The sequence below is a fragment of the Podarcis muralis genome, chromosome 6, assembly GCF_964188315.1.
Source record: "Podarcis muralis chromosome 6, rPodMur119.hap1.1, whole genome shotgun sequence".
Lineage (NCBI taxonomy): Eukaryota > Metazoa > Chordata > Lepidosauria > Squamata > Lacertidae > Podarcis > Podarcis muralis.
The window spans coordinates 64,875,276-64,897,242 of NC_135660.1; the positions used below are offsets into that span (position 1 = coordinate 64,875,276).

At 43.8% G+C, this 21,967-nt stretch overlaps 1 protein-coding gene across 1 annotated transcript; it reads right to left on the bottom strand.

Annotated features, from left to right (window-relative positions):
• Nucleotides 1-3,807: 3,807 nt before the first annotated feature.
• On the bottom strand, nucleotides 3,808-20,982 carry LOC114596804 (lipase member M-like). Its single transcript, XM_028728538.2, has 9 exons — nucleotides 20,875-20,982; nucleotides 15,462-15,579; nucleotides 14,736-14,934; nucleotides 13,167-13,276; nucleotides 10,791-10,930; nucleotides 7,702-7,848; nucleotides 5,875-5,946; nucleotides 4,993-5,058; nucleotides 3,808-4,207 (listed from the first exon to the last, which is right to left on the bottom strand). Exons 1-9 carry the CDS (start codon nucleotides 20,980-20,982, stop codon nucleotides 3,974-3,976), a joined length of 1,194 nt encoding a protein of 397 aa, XP_028584371.1. The 3' UTR covers nucleotides 3,808-3,973.
• Nucleotides 20,983-21,967: the final 985 nt, after the last annotated feature.

Below are 21,967 nucleotides of genomic sequence, written 5' to 3' on the forward strand. Positions count from 1 at the left end.
TCTGAGCTCTGAGCACAGTACAGAGAAGCCAAGTCAATGTAGCCTTCCTGCATTCCATTTAATTCTGTCTCCTTTGGGAATAGCAAGGAAAGACCAACATCACACATATTAACTGTTTCTTGGAACTGATGAATAATTCCTTTACTGTCAAGGCTATGAACATCTTTGATGAGACTCGCCTAATATATTGAAGACAAGAGTTTTGCTTACTGATATTCTGCATCCCTAAAACATAGAATAAGTAAATATATTACCTTCCAGAGTCGTCTTGCTCTGTTTAGACAGGAGCAGGATCTTCAAATGATGCCTCCGTAAACAACGCCACCACTACCAATTGCCACAGTGATTCCTTTTGTGTGTTTCTCAAGAGACTATTTGTTTCTGCGATTGTTTTGTTGGTCTTGAGTGGCTTTGGAAACCCAGCCAGATGGGCGGAGTATAATTAATAAATTATTATTTAAAATTATTATGTTATAGTAAGTTCCACGCGAAACACCCAGTGAATACAGACAATGCACCCACAGGGCTTTTTGGAAAATTGTCATCATTCCATCCCATTCCATCCCATGGGAAAGTGTGCAATTTGCTTTTTCTTCCCTGAAAAGCACTTGATAGACATCTATGTTCTCCCAATTTACTAATGAGGGATATTATGCACAAATATTCAGAAACAGTGGAGTTAATGTTATGGAAATGAATCCTGAATAGACAATCCATGACCTTAAAGTGATTTGCTTAATAAACTTTATTATGCAATGCCTATGCCAATAGTTTTTAAGCCACCCTTCATTTTACTGTGCAGTTCCTTTTAACATTCCTGCAACAATATATTTTTAAAAAGCTATAATATAAAAAATACAAATTATTTTTAAAATGAAAGCCATACCTACAAACCCTGAAAACTATTAAAACCATTCAAACGGGTTAAATTAATGTACTTTTTATTGGGCTTTGGGTGGAAAATGGCCACTTATGTGGACAGCGCTTGTGGCCCTGTGAAGAAGCCCCTCCCTTCCTCCCCCAAGAGGGTGAAATGACTTCATCATGGTGGCTGGCCACTGGAACATCTTCCTGACTGGCCACCTTCGTGAAGTTTGAAATTACCCTATCAGGATCAAGCAGAGGGGTGGAGCCAGGATGGGGATAAAGTCCAACTGCACCCAAGCTGGGCGCCACAGTCAGCCTGAGGGCAATGAAGATAAAAGTGGCGGGAGTCAAGTGGAGAAGACTCAACTGCAGCATATGGGAAGGGAGAAGCCCAGCAGAGAGTGGAGTGGCGAGAGTTAACTTTGCAGCACATGGAGACAAAAGCATAAAAAAGAGAGAAGCTGGAATCCTTGCAGGAGCTAATCTGAGGAGAGCCTCAGAGGATTCACTACCCCTAGCTAAAGCCTCTTAGCGAACCATGAGTCTTCTAGTTAAAAAGAAGGGGGGAAAACACCCTCCATATAAGCCTGCGAATAGCCCGTAGATGGTCTAAATTGTGTCAATGTGCTGTCGTTAAGAACAATGTGTAGTCCCCCCCCCCCAGAAAAAAATAAAATATGATTCACTGTCTATTACTTTCTAGGAATTTCTTCCTTCATATAAAGTATGACGTTACATGTAATGCTCATAAAACACTTACCATCCCAGCCTTTCGGTTTTAAATTTTTTTATTTTAAAAGTTTAAGTTTTAAAATTAAGATGTGCTTTTAACGGAACTTGGTTGCACCCATCACTGTGCAGCCTGCAATCCTGAGGGAGTGATTTGCCATTCCCCTCTTCTTCCTGGGAACCCTCAAAATCTCCACCCAACCTTCTGCAGCAGATTTGTAGGGCACATGGGTTGGGGCTGGGGCTACAGGAAAGATGATATTTCCTGGGTCCTGCTCAGTAATATTCAAAAGTGACTAGCCGGCCTCAAACTGCCTTCATCACCCTCCATTCCTACCTATCTGACCTCTCACCTTGTGGCATCTGCTCTTGTGGCAATGACAGGGGCACATCTGATTCATAGGAATGCCTGAAAAGGGCTTTGGAGTATGAGCAAACAGGAAGTTCACATTAGGATCTAAGGGTGTCTGTCACATTCTCTGATGAACATGGCATTGATGGTTTTAATGGCCGTAGTCAGGATAGAGGCCTGAGCCATAACAGAAGGACAGGAAAGAGAGGTTGCTTTACTCAAAGTCGTAAGATGACTACTAGGCTCACCTGTGCAGAAACATGTGAACCAGAGTTGTCAAACAAATTGTCTCAGGATCAAATATGGCAAGAAAAAGAGAAGGAAGGATGCATCACAATGCTCCTACTTCAATAAGGTGGATGGAGACACTGTCCATGAATGAAAATGAGCAATATTTTATTTGTTTATTTAGCAAATAGTTTCTAAGTGGTTTGCAACTGCAAAAACAATGCATAATTAAACGAAACAATGGGCAATCCATTGGGGCATTAAGGCACCCTTAATTAGAATACACACACACACACACACACACACACACAGCATAAAACTAATACAATAAAATCAGGAGTTCATTTCAGGAGAATGCCTGCCTTAACAGGTGTATTTACATGATCCAATGGAATTTCAACACAGATTGGGCCTCTTGTATTTTAGCCAGGGGGGAATTCCACAACACTGGCACCAGCAGTGAAACAGCCCATTTCTGTGTTACCATGTCTTCTGTGAGGAGGCAAAGACGTGGAAGGATAGATGAGAAGTTTGCCCCTTGTTGTGCTGAGTTTTAAATGGTGATGATACATCCAAGCCGAATGTTGCTGCAGGCAGCAGGAGCTGCAAGACCGGATGGAGATGAAGGTTTCTGAAGAGAGAGCAGGGTGCCACCAGGATATGGATCGTGCTGAAATGGAAACTAGCTTGGAAATGGATCCATGAGGAACTCCATCCAAAAGTGATGGTGTTGCTCATAAGTGAGATTAAACCAAACCTAGGATGAGATTCATTTGAGTGTCGTTCATACACAGACACTCTCGCATACATGTTGTTGTTGTTGTTGTTTAGTCATGTCCGACTCTTCGTGACCCCATGGACCAGAGCACGCCAGGCACTCCTGTCTTCCACTGCCTCCCACAGTTTGGTCAGACTCACGTTTGTAGCTTCGAGAACACTGTCCAACCATCTCGTCCTCTGTCGTCCCCTTCTTCTTGTGCCCTCAATCTTTCCCAACATCAGGGTCTTTTCCAGGGAGTCTTCTCTTCTCATGAGGTGGCCAAAGTATTGGAGCCCCAGCTTCAGGATCTGTCCTTCCAGTGAGCACTCAGGGCTGATTTCCTTAAGAATGGATAGGTTTGATCTTCTTGCAGTCCATGGGACTCTCAAGAGTCTCCTCCAGCACCATAATTCAAAAGCATCAATTCTTCGGCAATCAGCCTTCTTTATGGTCCAGCTCTCACTTCCATACATCACTACTGGGAAAACCATGGCTTTAACTATACGGACCTACAGAACTTCTCAATTCACTAAAACACATTGCTTGAGAAACCAGTTAGGACAGGTTTTGCAAGTGTGCATGAATGCAAGAAAGCTTTAACATATCCACCAACATTTCTTCAATGAAATGCTATTACATGATAATTATAATAATAATTTTATTATTTATACCCTACCCATCTGATTGCGTTGCCCCAGGCACTCTGGGCATCTTCCAACATATATAAGAACATAATAACACATTATACTTTCCCTGGGAAGAGAGATATATTGTTAAACTATTCTGACAACTGTAGCTCTGTGAGAGGAACAGGGCTTTCTTAGCAACTCTCAGCAGCCTTAACAAACTACACTTCCCAGCATTCAATGTGACCAAAACAATGGACATGATCCAGGAAAAAAATGAAGCACCTTTAAATACTAGAAAGGCTTTCCACACCAGCGTAGCTTACTGCACAGGGATTGTTGTGACAGGTGTTAAAGAAAGATGTGTCAATAAAGGAAATGAAGTTAAAGCCATCTTAGCAAAGTATTTATTTACAGAGACTTCCCCATGAACTCTATGATTTTGCTGTACAGGAGTCTGGGGGCACTGAGGCCCCAGAGAAAATCCCAGTGGTTCCATTGTGATATATTTTCATAGTAAATCAGGTTAGTGATACGAGGAAGTAAGAAGTCTATATCTCCTGGGGTTGCAATTATGTCATTCCCACCAAACCACACTGCAGTTGGCACAGTCATGTCCTCTATTTTATATTCGGGAGGAAAGCTCTGGAAAGTAAAAGACAGAGGATCATTAAACACCCATAAACACACAAGTAGTCTTAGTGACAGCATCTTGACACAATTCAGACTGCCTGTGGGCTGTTCACAGGCTTATATGAAGGATCGGTTTTTCTTGATTCTGACTGGAACACTCAAGGTTTTCTAACATGCTTTGAATAGGGTTGGAGCTCACATATTTCTAAGCTTCTGGTCATGTGAGAGAAACCACAAGCACACAACTACACACATCCAGGCCCTCCCTTCAGACTTTGGCCAAATGTGTGGTCTGAGGTTGGATCCAGCAGAAGGGTGGGGTTGAAGGAGGGGCTAATAGACACATTCCTGTGCCCACCATGCTCTCAGCTTGTGGAGGAAAACACCTTTAGGGATCATATTCACATTAACTCAGAGCTATTGCATTATTGCGGTTAGATTGTTGAACTAGAACTTGGAGACCAAAGTTTACATCCCCACTCATTCATGAAGTTCATGGAGTGACCCTGGATCAGTCACAATCACTCTAGGCTTCCCCATAGGGTGGTTATCAAGAAATAACGGGGAGGAGGAGAACCATGTGTGCTGCCTTGAACTCTGCCGAGAAAAGGTGGGATGTATATAAATAAATGAATAAAATAATTGAGCTTTCATCTGGGAAGAAATCGAAATGGTTAATATTATCTGGGTTGTCCTGGTACGCAACAAGTCTCATTTCAGACCCAATCTAAATAAGTGTCCTTGATGCAGAGTTCTATTTTCACTGTAAAAAAAAAAAAAAAATTGTTCTCTCTTACCTGGTTATATATTGCCTGATTCTCATCCCCGTAGTCAAAACACCTGAATATTCCCGATTCTCTTACCTATCAAAATAATAGGAAAGCCATAGATATTATATGATACGTATTACTGAGGATTGTGAAAACCCTGCCGTTGAGAAAACAAAATCTATAATATTGTGGAAATGTAAAGGCAGCTTATAAAGAGGTTTACAGGGATATATATATATCCCTGTATATATATATATCCCTGTATATATATATATATATATCCTCATTAGCAAAGACCTGTCAGCTCTGTCTACATAAAGAAAACCAGGATTTAAACTCCTATTAGAACAACAGTACAAACATAAAGGTAAAGGTACCCCTGCCCATACGGGCCAGTCGTGTCCGACTCTAGGGTTGTGCGCCCATCTCACTCTATAGGCTGGGGGCCAGCGCTGTCTGCAGACACTTCCGGGTCACGTGGCCAGCGTGACAAAGCTGCATCTGGCGAGCCAGAGCCGCACACGGAAACGCCGTTTACCTTCCCGCCAGTAAGCGGTCCCTATTTATCTACTTGCACCCGGGGGTGCTTTCGAACTGCTAGGTTGGCAGGCGCTGGGACCGAGCAACGGGAGCGCACCCCGCCGCGGGGATTCGAACCGCCGACCTGACGATCGGCAAGTCCTAGGCGCTGAGGTTTTACCCACAGCGCCACCCGCGTCCCGTAGTACAAACATAAAATGGCTTACTTTTTGTAGCAACTTCCCAGGGAATGTTAAGTGTACTAACTCTTCCGTAATTCTTAGGTGTGAGCTTTGAAAGTTTAGTGTTATATAAAACCTATATGAATTTGTGATTTTGAGTGTACATGCAAGCATAGAACTCTATTCTTCAAAGTGTAAAACTCTCTACCTGTTTCCAGTGTACAATGTTTTTAGATGATGTTCGATCTGGAAAGTGAGCTGCATATACATCCAGTCGACTCTGCAAGTAAAGTTTGAAAAGCAACACATTTTTTTAAAAAAAGAAAAGAAAACAGAAAAGCTAGTGGAAAGAAGAAGAAAAACATCAGTTACCCTACAAATTAGTGCTACAACAATTGCTAGGGCAGCTTAGTTGAGAAAAAGGGTGAGCTAGAAAGTATACAATTATGCATAGTTTGCAAAGAATGGAGAGAAGAGGGACATTATGCTCCCCCTTACATTACAAGAAGAAGATTGGCTTTAAAATGGGTTAATACAAATTCATGGGTGACAAAACTACATGGCTATGTAATGTCTCTAGTGAGAGAGGCAATATACCTCTGAGTAGCAGTTGCTGGGGAAAAGGATTAGGGAGATTGAGGCCCTGCTTGTGGATTTCCTATAGGAATCAGGTTGGCCACTATGAAAACAGGATGCAGGCATGCCAACTCCATGAGGAATCCCAAAGTAGTAAGTAGAACAAAATTGGGGTGAAACACACCAGACGTGCATGGCTTCAAATGTATGCAATCACTCTATGTTTGTTTTCTTGGCAGTTGTTGGCATCTGTTTGTCTTGAGAAGTGGGTAGAGTGCACCTCCGCAGTGCGTTAGCTACTGCTAAAGTCACCTCCTTGGAGTGCAAGTCTGGGCAATGTGCATAGAGGCTGCCCAAATAACAAGACCCCTCTCTCGGCCTTGCTGATGCGGTCCAAAGGAAAGCAGAGCAATACATTTGGCACCAGTTTGACTGCAGGAGTTGCTGGAAGGAGGTGTACAAGGTACCATCCAAACAGTCTTCGGATTTGTGTAGGGCTTACTCAGCCTTTTCTTCTTCTGAAGATATACCACATGGCAGCAGAGGTTTAGGATCAGAGTCTTCCTTTTCCTAGAGGGGCTACTTTCCCAAGTTGATGAGCCCCATCTGCCCCTCACTTCTCTCTAGACAGAGCATGTGCAAAAAAATACCTTCTTGACTGTTGGACCCACTTTTGGTCCGCTCACATGCAGGGGAAGCCCCTAACTCACTGAGAGTTTGAGACCCATCAACTACCCTTACCTGGTTTAACCAGCCAGTCGAAGCTGTTCCTGGAGTGTGGCCACTGGCAAAGCTGACAGCTTCTAGGAGCCACAAGTAAGAGCTGAGTGCAGGGTGGGGGGACAAAGGTGGACAAACTACCCCAGAAGGAACATGACATGTCGAACATCAAAGGTACTACCCCTCCCTATACACCCCACACACCCCTCTTTGCAGTACAGAACATTTCTAGTTTTATTTATGCTAATTTCCCGGGTCTTGTTCCACAGGAAATATCAGTTGGCAGCTGCTCCATCTACTTCTCTCGCACGCCAAAGACAGAAATAAGCACCTGGGATAGCACCACCTTGTGGTGGTAATAGGGAACTATTTCAGATCTGATTTCAGATCATATCAGGGCTCCAGACATGTGCATCCCCAACCCCCAAACCAGTAAAAGTCAGTGGCTGCAATGCTACACCTATTTCCATGACAATAAATCCCATTGAACTGAATGAGACTTGCATCTGAATAGACATGTGTAGGAGTGTGCTGTAATAGGGCAATGCTAGGCACATCTACGCAGAAGTAAGTTCTCTTCTGCTCAGTGAGACTTGCTTTCCATGCATACCTGACTTCAGTCTTCCTCTAAGTGAGCTTTCCATTTTCCACGGGGCTTTTCACCCCTGAAAAATGGAACCTCGTGAAAATTCAGCAAACCAGTAATTAGCCACTGTGACTTCTTCACACGTCTACATACCATATTTATATTTGTAAAATTGATTCCACCCGAAAGGAAAATGGTATATGCACAGCCTGTATGCAGTAGTGAAACACTGCATATTGTGTTGATGAAGTATTTCAAAGCCTTGTAAGGCAGGTAAAATTCTCCTCTGACAAGCAGCCCCTGCAAAGATATAAAAGGTGTTACTTATATTGAACTTTAATTGTTTTTGTCCGACTGCCCTGCACATCCTCAGCCCCTTTAGGGTATGAGAGGGATCCCTTCCAAGGCCTAAGCCAAGGTTCCTACATCTGAAATTCAATAAAGTTGTGGCCTAATTTTAAACCCATACACTGTTGTCATGTCTCATTTTTTTTGGGGGGGGGGGGGTAGGCTCCAGGGACAGGGTTTAGCACGTGGGCTCGCAAAATGTGTTACTTATATTGAAATTCAATTGTTTTTGTTTGCAGAATTAGCTGTGTCTCTATAGAGATTTCCTTGTTGCTGTTTGCACCTCTTAAAAGGTTAAATTTGGCGAGTGGGAGGGGGCACCTATATTGTGACCCCAATGTCCCTACATGCACCAGGGGCACCTATTCCATCTCCAACCCTGCTACATTCAGTGAGAAAGCTGAAAGGGGATTGTAAGACCATTCAGCTGAACATGCCTGATTCTAATTGCAGGGAAGCTTGCAAGGATAATCTGACTGATCTACTTAGCAAAGGAAGGTTGGGATAATAATAATAATAATAATAATAATAATAATAATAATAATAATAATAATAATAAATATTTATTTATTTATTTATTTATTTATTTATTTATTTATACCCCGCCCATCTGGCTGGGTTTCCACAGCCACTCTGGGCAGCTTCCAACAAAATATTAAAATACAATAGTCTGTTAAACATTAAAAGCTTCCCTAAATGTCTTCAGATGTCTTCTAAAAGTCTGGTAGTTGTTTTTCTCTTTGATATTTGGTGGGAGGGCATTCCACAGGGCAGGTGCCACTACCAAGAAGGCCCTCTGCCTGGTTCCCTGTAACTTGGCTTCTTGCAGAGAGGGAACCACCAGAAGGCCCTCGGCGCTGGACCTCAGTGTATGGGCTGAACAATGGGGGTGGAGACGCTCCTTCAGATATACTGGACCGAGGCCATTTAGGGCTTTAAAGGTCAGCACCAATACTTTGAATTGTGCTCAGAAACGTGTGGATGGATGAATCTGACAATTACATTTCTCTCGGTTTCTCATTTTCCCACACTTAAGTTCAGTTTTTCACATTTCCACATTAGTTTGCAATTTTTATTTTTAAAAAGTCCACATGAAAATTGTCATTGTCCATTTCCCAGATACACACTTTTTTGTACGTAATTTTGCCTAGTACACATATATAGCATTTCTCCCTTTATAATGCATTCCAGAAGCTATTTTAATTAATGTACGCATTTATTTGCACATTTTAGGAATTTTTGAGAAATGAGCAATTGCGTGCCAAGGCACCTGAGCCACAAAGTGCCCAGGAGAACAATAAAGCACACTGACACGAAATATATTGGTTCATGGGTTCAAAAAGGTCACAACTTAATTGGTTACAGATGTGAGTGGTTTGGCTTAGGGCCTGGGGTGAAACCAGGCTATATATTGACTCCTGCCCACCTGCAGGGAGTCCACTTAAGGGTAAACCACCATTAGGGGCACTGCGAGGGCAGGGGCATCTCAAGGTTGGTGCAGTGGGAGTCACCACTGAGGGGGGTTACAAACTGGCATGCAGGGTCTCTGAGATGCGTGGCTCAGCGCGCTGCAGGCCCCGCAGTGAGTGCCACCCCCAGTTTGTCACCCCCCTCAGTGGAAAAAGACTGGGAGAGACCCTGTGGCTTGGGCGCCTGCAGGCTCTGCACTGCCCCAAGCCGCCCGCCTGCCACCTCCCCTCTCAGCTGTAGGGTGGCTGAGGGGGAGGATGTAGGCAGACTCCTTGGAGGCCCCACAGAGTGTCCTGCCCCTGCTGGCCCCGCCGCGCCCCCACGCGAGCCACCCCAGGCACCCAATCAGCTTACTCCGCTGCTGCCCGAGGGGTCCCTGTAAGGGCTGTGACATGGCCCTAGCCCACACCCAGGCTTTGAACAGGATTCACACCCTGGATCCCTTTAACATGATAACCTTACTGAGGGGGACAGGCGAAGGCTACAACCTCCCTTCCATCCAAACAAATGCTCACCCAATGCCTAACTTCAGAAAACCTGTGACGATTGCTACTAGGTGGGCGAAAACCAATTGGCTGGTGCCAACTTGCCAAGTGAAAAAATTCCTACCCAGCCCCAACAATATAGCAACCGACAATTGTCCATCACAAGGTCATATCTGAGCATAGCATGAAAAGAGGGTGAGTGGGTCAGGTGATCCAGTGATGGGGCAAGAGACAGGGTAACGGCTGGCTGCGCCGTGGTTAACTCGCCCACGGCCACACTCATACTGAGAGCTGATTGGCTGGTGCTGTCCCATGAGGGCAGAACCCCAGCAACAACAATGCAGCTGGCATGATGTAGATAAGAGATGAATTTGATTGTATATTGTTTTCGAAAGTGCATATTTGGTACATTTGCTTATAAATGCAAATTGTATTAAATTTCTCCTCCATCCCTTTCTGGGTGTGCAGCAGACACACCTGACAGATTCATATCCCCCCCAAGAACTGATCTATTTAAACTTTAGTTTCTTTGTATTTTAGTTTACTTTCTTCGTTTCATTGACAGTGCAATCGACAGCTCACTGAAATTAATAGTAAAGCCAATTGATGTGATTGGTTCTCAATCACATTTTTGGTAGATGAAATTTTGCAGTGCATGAATTGCATGTGAACCAAATTTACCTTTTATCTAGCATATTTCTAACTTGCCCTGCATTCAGAATAATCTCAGGGGAACACAACATTTCTGCAAAAATTGTAGTCTGTTATATTCTTCTATAGATACATGCAGTTTATAGAATCTTTATTTTCTTGCACACAGTAACCTAGATGAGTAACAAGAAATATTTGTCACGGATTTATGGTAGAAGTGACTTTTAGGGACCCATTAGCTTTGCATTTCTTGATTTCATCAGTCATGAAATAGTGATTGACCAGTACCTTGGATGAATATTCAGGAAGGAAGACACCAAGTTCGAAAGGAAGACTTGTTGCATACCTAAGAGAAATCACAGGAGCCAGGGCAAAGAATGTTTTGATTTTTTGAGACAGCTCTGGTATGGCTGAAAATGCTATGAGGCCTAAGGAGAAAGAGGGAGGGAGAAAAAACACAGTGAGCATTTAGAATCATGTTAAGTGATTCTCCAGTTTACCAAAAGGGTATTCCCTGACCTGAAAGCAGAGATGCAGAGCCTTTGGCTGGCCTAATATTATTGACTGGGGCTGATGGAAGTTGGAGTCTGACAGCAATCTGGAGGGCTACAGATTCCCCATATGTATTCTAAATGATCACTGGAGCTGCTGGGAGGAAATTGAAGGATAGCAATAGATCTACCAAGGGTGGAGAAACCCGAGTGCTACCTCTACCACTGCAACTTTCAAGCCACTTGCCAGGAAAGGAAGGCAGTTGTTGTGATTATTCTGTTCTCGAAATGTTTCCCTCTCAATTATATGCTCATCAGGTGAATGAGCAGATGAACTCTGCCCCTCGAGCTACCAAAAACTACATAGTCGTAGCCGTTCTAGACTCTGCACTCAGATCCTGTAGGTCTTTCTTGATTTAAGAACTGGCACCACTGTACCGCAATGGAAAGATAGTCTAAGGTAAATGGTGCAAGCACATTTTCTTGTTACCGAAAAGCCTTTAAATCAATCTCACTCTGAGAAATTGTGAACTCTAGGTGTACGTAAGCAGCAAGGCCAGAGCTCTTATGGTAGATGATGGGGCACATTTTAAGGTTCCGTCATCTAACTTCAGAACCTCTTTCCTCCCCTCTTTTGAAGCTGATGGGTAGTGGAGACAAGAGGACTAGTTGAAGAGAGGTCAATGGATGTATCTTACGTTCAGGCTGGTGATTTCTGTCCCCTATCTATATCTACCATCTATATCTATCTATCTATCTATCTATCTATCTATCTATCTATCTATCTATCTATCTATCTATCATCTATCTATCTATCTATCTATCATCTATCTATCTATCTATCTATCTATCTATCTATCTATCATCTATCTATCTATCTATCATCTATCTATCTATCTATCTATCTATCTATCTATCTATCTATCTATCTATCTATCATCTATCTATCTATCTATCATCTATCTATCATCTATCTATCTATCATCTATCTATCTATCTATCTATCTATCTATCTATCATCTATCTATCTATCTATCTATCTATCATCTATCTATCTATCATCTATCTATCTATCTATCTATCATCTATCTATCTATCTATCTATCTATCTATCATCTATCTATCTATCTATCTATCTATCATCTATCTATCTATCATCTATCTATCTATCTATCATCTATCTATCATTTATCTATCATCATCATCATCTATCTATCTATCATCTATCTATCTATCTATCTATCTATCTATCTATCTATCATCTATCTATCTATCTATCATCTATCTATCTATCTATCTATCTATCTATCTATCTATCATCTATCTATCTATCTATCATCATCTATCATCTATCTATCTATCTATCTATCATCTATCTATCTATCTATCATCTATCTATCTATCATCTATCTATCTATCTATCATCTATCTATCTATCTATCTATCTATCTATCTATCTATCTATCTATCATCTATCTATCTATCTATCTATCTATCTATCTATCTATCATCTATCTATCATCTATCAATCTATCATCTATCTATCTATCTATCTATCTATCTATCTATCTATCATCTATCTATCTATCATCTATCTATCTATCATCTATCTATCTATCTATCTATCTATCTATCTATCTATCTATCTATCTATATCATCTATCATCTATCATCTATTATCTATCTATCTATCTATCTATCTATCTATCTATCTATCATCTATCATCTATCTATCTATCTATCTATCTATCTATCTATCTATCTATCTATCATCTATCATCTATCTATCTCTATCTCTATCTATCTATCTATCATCTATCTATCTATCTATCATCTATCTATCTATCATCTATCATCTATCTATCTATCTATCTATCTATCTATCTATCTATCTATCATCTATATTTAAAAAGCTGTCTTCTCACTTTTCCTGAAAAGCCCTATGTCCTCCATAGTGGAGTCAAGCAAGGTCACAAAGGGAATGCGGACACAACAGTGCCAGGGTTGGCGCAAGATTGACTTCCAACACAGAAAAAGGGGATCAGCAGCTTATAGTGGAACAGCTGCCTCTAGAATCCAAAACAGCAAAACACAGGACAAAGTGAGCAACAGAGAGAGGGGGGAGAGAAAGGAGAAAGAGAGAAAGAGATGGGGTTGTTCAATTTTAACATACCAATGGTAGCACCTTCAGAGTAGCCTATGTAATACAGTTGCTTCTGCCCAGTTTTCTTCAAAATAAAGTTGATCACTGCTGGAAGGTCATACATGCCCATTTCATGGAAACTGAAATAGTAATTGGGAAATAAGATTGGGCTTTTTAAATTTTATTGCAAAATTAGTGACTCCTATGAGCTCACAAATATTTCACATTTGGGCCAGTCCACTCATGAAGTGAGGTGAAGCAGCTGCCTCAGGTAGTGGAAGCCCCTGAGGCAGCAGCCTTGCAAGTACCCCTCACACCTTGCCACCTCCACCACTGGTGGAGAAGTGGTGTCAGCATTGGCACCCATTTATGGTGAGATCTCATGGAGCATGAGAGATCAGGTGAGATTTCAGTGAGATCTGGCGAGATTGCACCATAAACCAGTGCCAATGATGCTTCTCCTCCAGTGTCGAAGAGAGTGTGGAGGGTGGGCAGAGGTGGTGCCAGTGGAAGTGGGCGCATGGTGGTGGTGCCAATGGAAGTGGGTACATAGTGGGGCACCACTTCCCATTTCAAGTGGTGAAATGGGATGCACCACCCCTGTTTTCCCTAGAGTTGCCTTCTGGGAAGTTTTGTTTGAAATGTGTCTCCACTTTAATTTTTTTAACTATGGGTTCCAGCAACAGAACATCACTAAAAATCACACACACACACACGAAAATCTCATGAAGGGGAATCACACATAGAAAAAGGCTGTAGAGTGTGAAGATCCCCAGTGACTGCCAGTCAGTATAGACAATGCTCAGGTAAATGAACCATGTTTGCTTGAACCATGAACCATGCCATCAGAATAAATACATTCCAACAACGTAATACATTCCAGAAGCCCGTTCGGCTTCCTAAATGTTTTACAACCGAGGCGCGGCTTCTGATTGACTGCAGGAGCTTCTTGCACTCAAGCAGAAGCCGCGTCGGATGTTTGGCTTACGAAAAAGTTCAAAAACCAGAACACTTACTTTCAGGTTTTCGGTGTTCAGAAGCCAAAATGTTCCAAAACGGAGGTGTTTGGAAATCGAGATTTGACTATGCTTGGAAATTTCATTAATATTACCTACCTTCATAATTGGGATGTGGGTGGCGCTGTGAGTTAAACCACAGAGCCTAGGACTTGCTGATCAGAAGGTCAGCGGTTCGAATCCCAGCGACGGGGTGAGCTCCCGTTGCTCGGTCCCAGCTCCTGCCAACCTAGCAGTTCAAAAGCACGTCAAAGTGCAAGTAGATAAATAGGTACCGCCCCGGCGGGCAGGTAAATTGTGTTTCCGTGCGCTGCTCTGGTTTGCCAGAAGCGGCTTAGTCATGCTGGCTGCATGACCCGGAAGCTGTCTGCGGACAAACGCCAGCTCCCTCGGCCTATAGAACAAGATGAGTGCACAACCCCAGAGTCGTTCATGACTGGACCTAACGGTCATAATTTGGTATTGTATCACAGCTGATTGGCTAATAACCTATGCCCCAACAGTGACGAATAGGTCAGCATAGTTGAAGTGGGAGATAACATTGTCAATGGCTGTAAAGCTGTTCCTTTTTTGTTCAAACTACCTGAAATCCCAAAATTCATCCTGGTCAGTTGATAAATGTTGGTGTCTCCGAGACCAGCTTGACCCTCTGCTGTTCCCCAGCCAAACATCATAGCCAGCATCCGCCAATATGAATCCAAAGCTGTTGTTGGCCAAATTTTCAACCCAGTAGCTAGCTTCTGTAATCAATCCATGTTGCAACAACACAACAGCCTTGGGACCTGTTTTGAAAACAAAGTCTTTGTTTTAACAAAGCAGACAAGAATTTCTGTGCCCTGGTAACAAAGATGTTTTTGATGAATCTCCCATATTCCTAAAACATTCTTTATATTACAGTACATTACATCCATAAGTTGGTTAGGCTGTGGTCTCATCCAATGGCATGGATTTGAGCCTTGATTGTAGAGGAGGCTTGTTAGCAAAGCGCTATTCAAGCATTCAAAATATTTGTGAGGGATTAAAATGGGAATGGGAGATAGGCAGGCACCCACCAGCTGTGCTCCCAAGGCCCCAGTCAACACTGGATGTGTCTGCCCTCTCACTGTCTTTCCCGGAAAGTCTCATGGGAGCTTGGAAGCATGCCCTGCTCAATGTGCTTCCATGGGGATGCCTCCATGTGGTCCTGGAAAGTCAGGGTTCTCACTTATGGGGAGGACTATACGGTAAGTATGTTCAGCTGATAGACTACAGATTTTGTTGTTGTTGTTGTTGCTGCTGTTGTTGTTGTTAAACACACATAACAAGGTACCTCCCACTGGAAGATTTTTTTGCCCAAAGGGTATTCTGTTAATTGTCAAATAATAGCCATCATCCGTTAACACTTCGTACTCTTCGCTGGGGTATCCATTGTAGGAAATCACCTCACTCTGAAAATAAAAATAAAATAAAATAAAATGCTGAGAGCTTTTGATTCGGAATGGTTTAATCTATCTGCCAGGAAGGAGACATTTAAGCAGTATGTGAACAGTGTCATTATACGGTTTAGTCACCAGATGGCACAGGAGATGGTTGAGTTTCTTCTGTTTGTTCTCTTCTTGTTTAAGAGCTACAGATATCTTCATACACTACATTCAACAAGTACCATCTGTGCACTTTTGTACACAAATTGTTGAGTTGTACATAGTGATATTCACATGTAAATTTCATCAAAGGTGTGCCTTTGTTTACAGCAGTTGAGCTGTGCAACTGATGTTGAATCCTCAGAGACAGATGTGGGTTGATGCTGCTAATTTTCCTTTACTGTCAGATTTAGACTCAGGTCTTAGCCACACTTCTTCTTGTCCAACCACTTCTCCCTGTGGAAAACAGCTCTTTAGCACTCAATAAGAGTGGACGGCAAATCGGATTTTATCCAGATTGACGTTTGCTCCAATTTAGGGCTAAAGAGTTGTTTTTCCATGGGAAAGGAGCGAGGCAAGGAGAAAATCCATTGGACCCATTCCTAGAGGGTTAGGGCCAAGCAGAAAACCACTCAGACCCATGTTTTCAAGGCACAGGACAAGCAGAAGTGTGGATGAGCCCTCAGGCATGACCCCAGAGGCAGGTAGTGCTTCGCTGGCAGGAGGCAGCGCTGAGGCCAAGTCAGACAGCTCTTCTTTGGCATTTGGGATATCTTGGCAGGACAGAGGCTCGGGCCTTCCCTCATTCCAGGCCTCACAGGAGTGGTGTAGCAAGGACAGGTGGTACCCGGTGCGGAAAAATTATTTGTCACCCCCCCCCCACAAAGGACTTCCTCCCAAATTTTGGATTCCTTCAAGCCTGCTGACATCTCCCTCTTTATGCATGGATGGTACTGTTTTAGCTACAATAAGAATCACCACTCGGCTAATAAGCATAGAACAAGGGTGGCCAACTCTCAAGAAACTGTGATCTACTCATAGTTATCATTTATACCCCAGCCATTCTGGGCAGCTTCCAACAAAATATTAAAATACAATAGTCTGTTAAACATTAAAAGCTTCCCTAAACAGGGCTGCCTTCAGATGTCTGCTAAAAGTCTGATAGTTGTTTTTCTCTTTGACATCTGGTGGGAGGGTGTTCCACAGGGTGGGGGCCACCACCGAGAAGGCCCTCTGCCTGGACCTCAGTGTCCAGGCAGAACGATGAGGGTGGAGATGTTCCTTCAGGTATACTGGACCGAGACCATTTAGGGCTTTAAAGGACAGCACCTTTAAAGGTGCTTCAGAGGAAGTAGCCATAAAATCAGTGGACCATGCTTATTTGTCTTACATTTTCTGCTATTTTTATTCAGGTTTGACAGAATAGAAATACACTGTATAAATACATAAGCCAGGGCATATGAACTATATAAGTCTTGGTAAAAATATGGGTGGTACGGGATGTGGGTGGTGCTGTGGTCTAAACCACTGAGCCCAGGGCTTGCCGATCGGAAGGTCGGCGGTTCGAATCCCCGCAACGGGGTGAGCTCCCAAAAAGTGCCAAAAAGTGCAAGTAGATCAACAGGTACTGCTCCAGCGGGAAGGTAAATGGCGCTTCCATGTGCTTCTCTGGTGTTGGTGTTCCATTGTGCCAGAACCAGCTTTGTCATGCTGGCCACATGACCTGGAAAAACTGTTTGTGGAGCGGACAAACGCCGGCTCCCTTGGCCTGTAAAGCAAGATGAGCGCCGAAACCCCAGAGTGATTCACAACTGGACTTAACTGTCAGGGGTCCCTTTACCTTTACCTTTACCTGTACTACTTTAAACATGCAGTTTATGTACTTATGCATGCGTGTTTACCTTGTGCACTTATCAACATTTATTATGTATTTGAGACCCTAGAATTTCTGTAACAATATGAAACACACAAAATATCTCATGAGGGGCAAGGTGAATTGTCAGAGCAAACACACCACAACTAAAAGCAGAAGCTGGAAATACCATATGGGAAGCCTCCAACTTGGGGACGTTCTTCTCACATTGTATTATGTGTATGCATCCCTTTTTTTTCTGGCTTGGGAAAAACACTGGTGATGCAGTCCAAGTAACAGTATGCAGCTTTCTGTCTCTGATGAAGCTCCTGTGTTTTTAAAGAACTTTATGACTAGCTGAAATTCAGCAAATGGCACTTTTCTCTACCTTGCATCTTCATGCTGGTATGTAGACAACGCTGATCAAGTGGTGCCATTTTTGTTCAACAGAGTGTTTTCTCTCTACTATGACCTAATGCTGTGTGCTATTGAATTCTCCAAAATACATCCATGCTTCCCTCGGGCAGAGGTAAGGTGTAGGAGTGGATGACTAACAAGGGTATTATAGATAAGAATTGATTCACCTTATTTGGTTAAAAAAAAGGAACAACATTGTGTCAGCAGTGCAAATATCCTCTCATCAAATGATGCAATATAATTTGATTAGTTAAATAAATAACCAGCTATGTGCAGACATATAGGTCACCTACTTGCAAATTAGATTACTCTGCTTACTTACAGGCAGCACATTGATTAGTTCCTTTTCCGTTCCTTTTCCGTATCTTCTATCCTGCCTGGCTATTAAGGCAGAACTTCTAATTTTTAGAAGTTTAACACTTGTAAAGGTAAAGGTAAAGGACCCTTGACAGTTAAGTCCAGTCGCGAACGACTCTGGGGTTACGGCGCTCATCTCGCTTTATTGGCAGAGGGAGCCGGCATACAGCTTCCGGGTCATGTGGCCAGCATGACTAAGCCGCTTCTGGTGAAACCAGAGCAGCGCACAGAAATGCCGTTTACCTTCCCACTGAAGCAGTACCTATTTATCTACTTACACTTTGAGGTGCTTTCGAACTGCTAGGTTGGCAGGAGCAGGGACCGAGCAACAGGAGCTCACCCCGTCACGGGGATTCGAACCGTCAACCTTTTGATCGGCAAGCTCAAGGCTCAGTGGCTTAGACCACAACGCCACCCGCAACCCAAAAACCATTTTGGCTCTCCTAAAGACTCTAAATATTTCCTCTGCCTCCTTAATCCCCCTTGCCTGAGAACAGGTAGGCAGAGAGCAATCAGGGGAAGTTATTGAAGGGATTCCTCTCCTATATCTATGAACCTCCTTTGTATGAATTGTCATTGTTTGCCCAGATGCTCTGCATTGAGTGGCATGGGCATAGCCAGGATTTATGTTGGGGGGTCAGAACTGAGTTGTCTGCAATGCAATTGGTTGGTATGTTAAGTATTTTTATTTATTTACTTGATTGCAGGGGGCAGCTATACCCCCTGGCTACGCCCATGGTGAGTGGGGAGAAAATCCTTTGTATCCTTGCAGGATGCTGGTGCAAGTCAGGCGGAAGGTTTCCTCCCCACAGCAGAGAGTCAGAATTTGGGGTGGGAGGGGGCACGCCCCCCTAACATAAAGGCTAGCCCCCCCCCAAATAAAGCCTGGCTATGCCCATGGAAGGGGGGAGTGTCTCTGAGTGCAAAGATAAGGAGGGGAGGGGTGAAAAGCTGTGCAATCTTCATCCATCATAGAACAGGGAAAGAAGGAAGGATGGAAAGGATTTGGGGGGGGGGTGACAGAATGAAGGGAAAGCAGGAAGAGTCTTCCCCCCACCCCATCCTACCTTCTCACTCACAAGGAGCTGCAGTGAGAGCTGCTCTGCCTGAAGCCCATACAGTCAAATGACTGGCAGTTTAGTGATACCTGGATGTTGTAACCAGTGGAGGAGGAAGGGGGGGGGGTGGGGGCAGCGTCGTAGAGAAGCACCTTTGCAAAAATAAAAATAAAAAATCCTGGGGCCCCAATCCTGTCTTCCCTTGCTTTTCTGCTCCCTGATCTCCAGGGAGGTAAGATTTTTTTGGGGGGGGGCCCCCTCTCCAAGCGGGGAGATCTCCGTGGGTCTCCATGTGCCAGTGGTAACCAGGGAGCTCTGCGAAGTTGGCCAGGAAGTTGGTGGCGAGGAGGAGGAGTTCTGAAGAAGAGGGGACTGAGTGACTGGAAAGCTGCCTGCTTCTGAGACTGGAAGCTATTCTCCTTTTCAGTGCCTGCTTTGGAGAAGAGAGGTCCTTCACAGAACATGATTTCCCTAAACCCTTCTGTTCAGTTTGAGCTGACGTCACAGTTGTTCTCTCTGCATCTGCTTTCGTTCTCTTTTCTTCCCCTTCTCCTTCCTTTCATTCAAAAAAACTTTCTCACAGACCACTCACTACGCTGGCATTTTGCTGGTCTCCCACCCCTGCCTTATTCCTTGATTGGAGGGATGGAGGAAATTTTATGTCACATCGTTTGATGAATTGGGCAAGAACAGGAAGAGCTGTTTGACAGTGGAACGGTAGCTGGGGGGGGGGGGGGCACGCTTGCCGTGGCTAGAGAAGGAAAGGCAAAGCCAGGTGGGGACAGAGGCTGAGGAGGGATCAAGCGCTTGGAGAGGAAAGGGAGCCAGGAGAGAGAGAGAGGCAGGTGGGCGGGCAGGAGGGACACGGCTGGCAAGGTGGTTGCCTGCGAGAGGAGCGCTTCCCGAGTGAGGGTGGTGCATGGACGGGCAGGGAGAGCAGGGCCTGGCCAACTGCGCATGCACCCGGCCACAGAGGTGGGAAGGGGACGCATCAGCATCACGATGAAACTCAACCCCACTTGGTTCCACTATACAGGTAGCATCGAGTTCAGCCGGCATTTTGTCACCCCCCTCATGACGGCACCCGGTGCAATCCACTCCCCCACCCCTTCCTCCGCCACTGCTCACAGGCCACTGGCCCAGGATCAAACTCCCCCCCCCCCGTTATCCCTCCCTCCTCCCTCCTGGCCAGCCCTGTCAAGAAGTCTCCACAAGGCTCATGATACTAGGAAGGAAATTGGAAGCACTGTTGGTACTCTCTGCCTCCTGTTTTCCAGGCTCATTGGTATCACTTCAAGGAATAGTTTTGCATTTCCCCTTAGCTTGTTCCGCATTCCCCAATGGCTTGTATGTCATCACTCTCAATTGCACCCCATGATGTTCTAGACCTGGGATTGCCAACACGGTGCCCTGTTGATGTTGTTGGACTAGAGCTCCCATTAAGCCCTGACCATTGGTCCTGCGGGCTGAGGTTCATGGGAATTGGAGTCCCATAACAGTTGCTTGAGGGGACCTTCTTGGCTACCCCTGTTCTAGACTGGGGGAGGAAAGACAGAAGGAGCAAACGCTGCTCTTCTGCATTTCAGGCCCATCTCAGGCCTGCCTCTAATAAGATTAATAAAAGATTACGTAGCTTACGACATTCATGTGAACTTCAGGATTTGCAACTCTTCCTCTCCTACTCAGATCTTCTAGGATACCAAATAGGCAAGCAAGTGCAAGAAACCACAACTTCTTTCCATACATCTATTTTATAAATGGGGTGGAAGAGGAGACAACAAAGTAAGAGGGGAGGATCTTACACCAATCAATTATGCTAGCAAAATATATACACTTTATTCATATATTCCAAAATGTATAAACTGCTCTGCATTCAAAGAAGACGTGTGTAGCATACAAAAATACACTATATAGATGGTCATTTTAAACTTAGCACAAATCATGAAACAACCTTAAAAACATGATGCCAAAGCTGCAAAAACCAAGGAGGCTAATTTGGGAAGAAAAGTTTTCAACCAACATCAAAATATAGAGCTTGCTTCCTTTCTAGGGCAGGAAATTCCAGGGAACTGGAGCAGCAGTGCTTAAGAACACATACTCAAGTCACAACATGCTCTGTGAACAGGTGCATCTGTCAGCATGAACAAATCTTCATCCACAGATCTCAGCGACTGAGGTAGGCTGTCCTGGGAGAGACGGCTTCTCAGACCTCTTAGTCCATAAATGTCTATGAGTTTTTACAAAAGCAGTCAAACCTTGAATCTAGCTAAGTAGCAAACTGGCAGCCAGTGCAATGCTTTCAAGCAAAGGTTTTCCTAAATAACTTTTTTTTTGTACTAGTCACAGCCGCACATAAAGCACGTTACAGAAATCAAGGTGAGAAGTTATTCTGTGGCTCACTGTTGGCAAGCTCTCTCTATCAAGGAACAGTAGCATCTGGCATTTCAGTCAAAGATGGGAAAGGGACTCCTAGACAGACCAGTGGGTCATTCGCACATGCACCAATAGTACCTGACCATTGGTTGGGAGTGATGGAAACTGGAGTCCAACAACATCTGGATGGTCACAGCTTCCACACTCCTGCTTTAAAGCGTCTTCTTTAAAAAAGTTGCTAGCTACACCATACATTGTTTGACCACTGTTGCCTTTTAAACTCTGATCCCAATAAGCCCACTTGCTGTTCCCACTTTCCATTTAAGTCTGTCTCCTTTGAGAGCACTAAGGAAGGACC

Excerpts from the sequence above, each read along its gene's own strand:
- LOC114596804 (XM_028728538.2), bottom strand. The coding sequence starts at position 20,982 with ATGTATGGAAAGAAGTTGTGGTTTCTTGCACTTGCTTGCCTATTTGGT. Across the intron at positions 13,277-14,735 it reads GATGAATTTTGGGATTTCAG|TTTCCATGAAATGGGCATGT; the intron begins GTAGTTTGAACA and ends TTACTATTTCAG. Across the intron at positions 5,059-5,874 it reads ACATTGTACACTGGAAACAG|GTAAGAGAATCGGGAATATT; the intron begins GTAGAGAGTTTT and ends TTATTTTGATAG.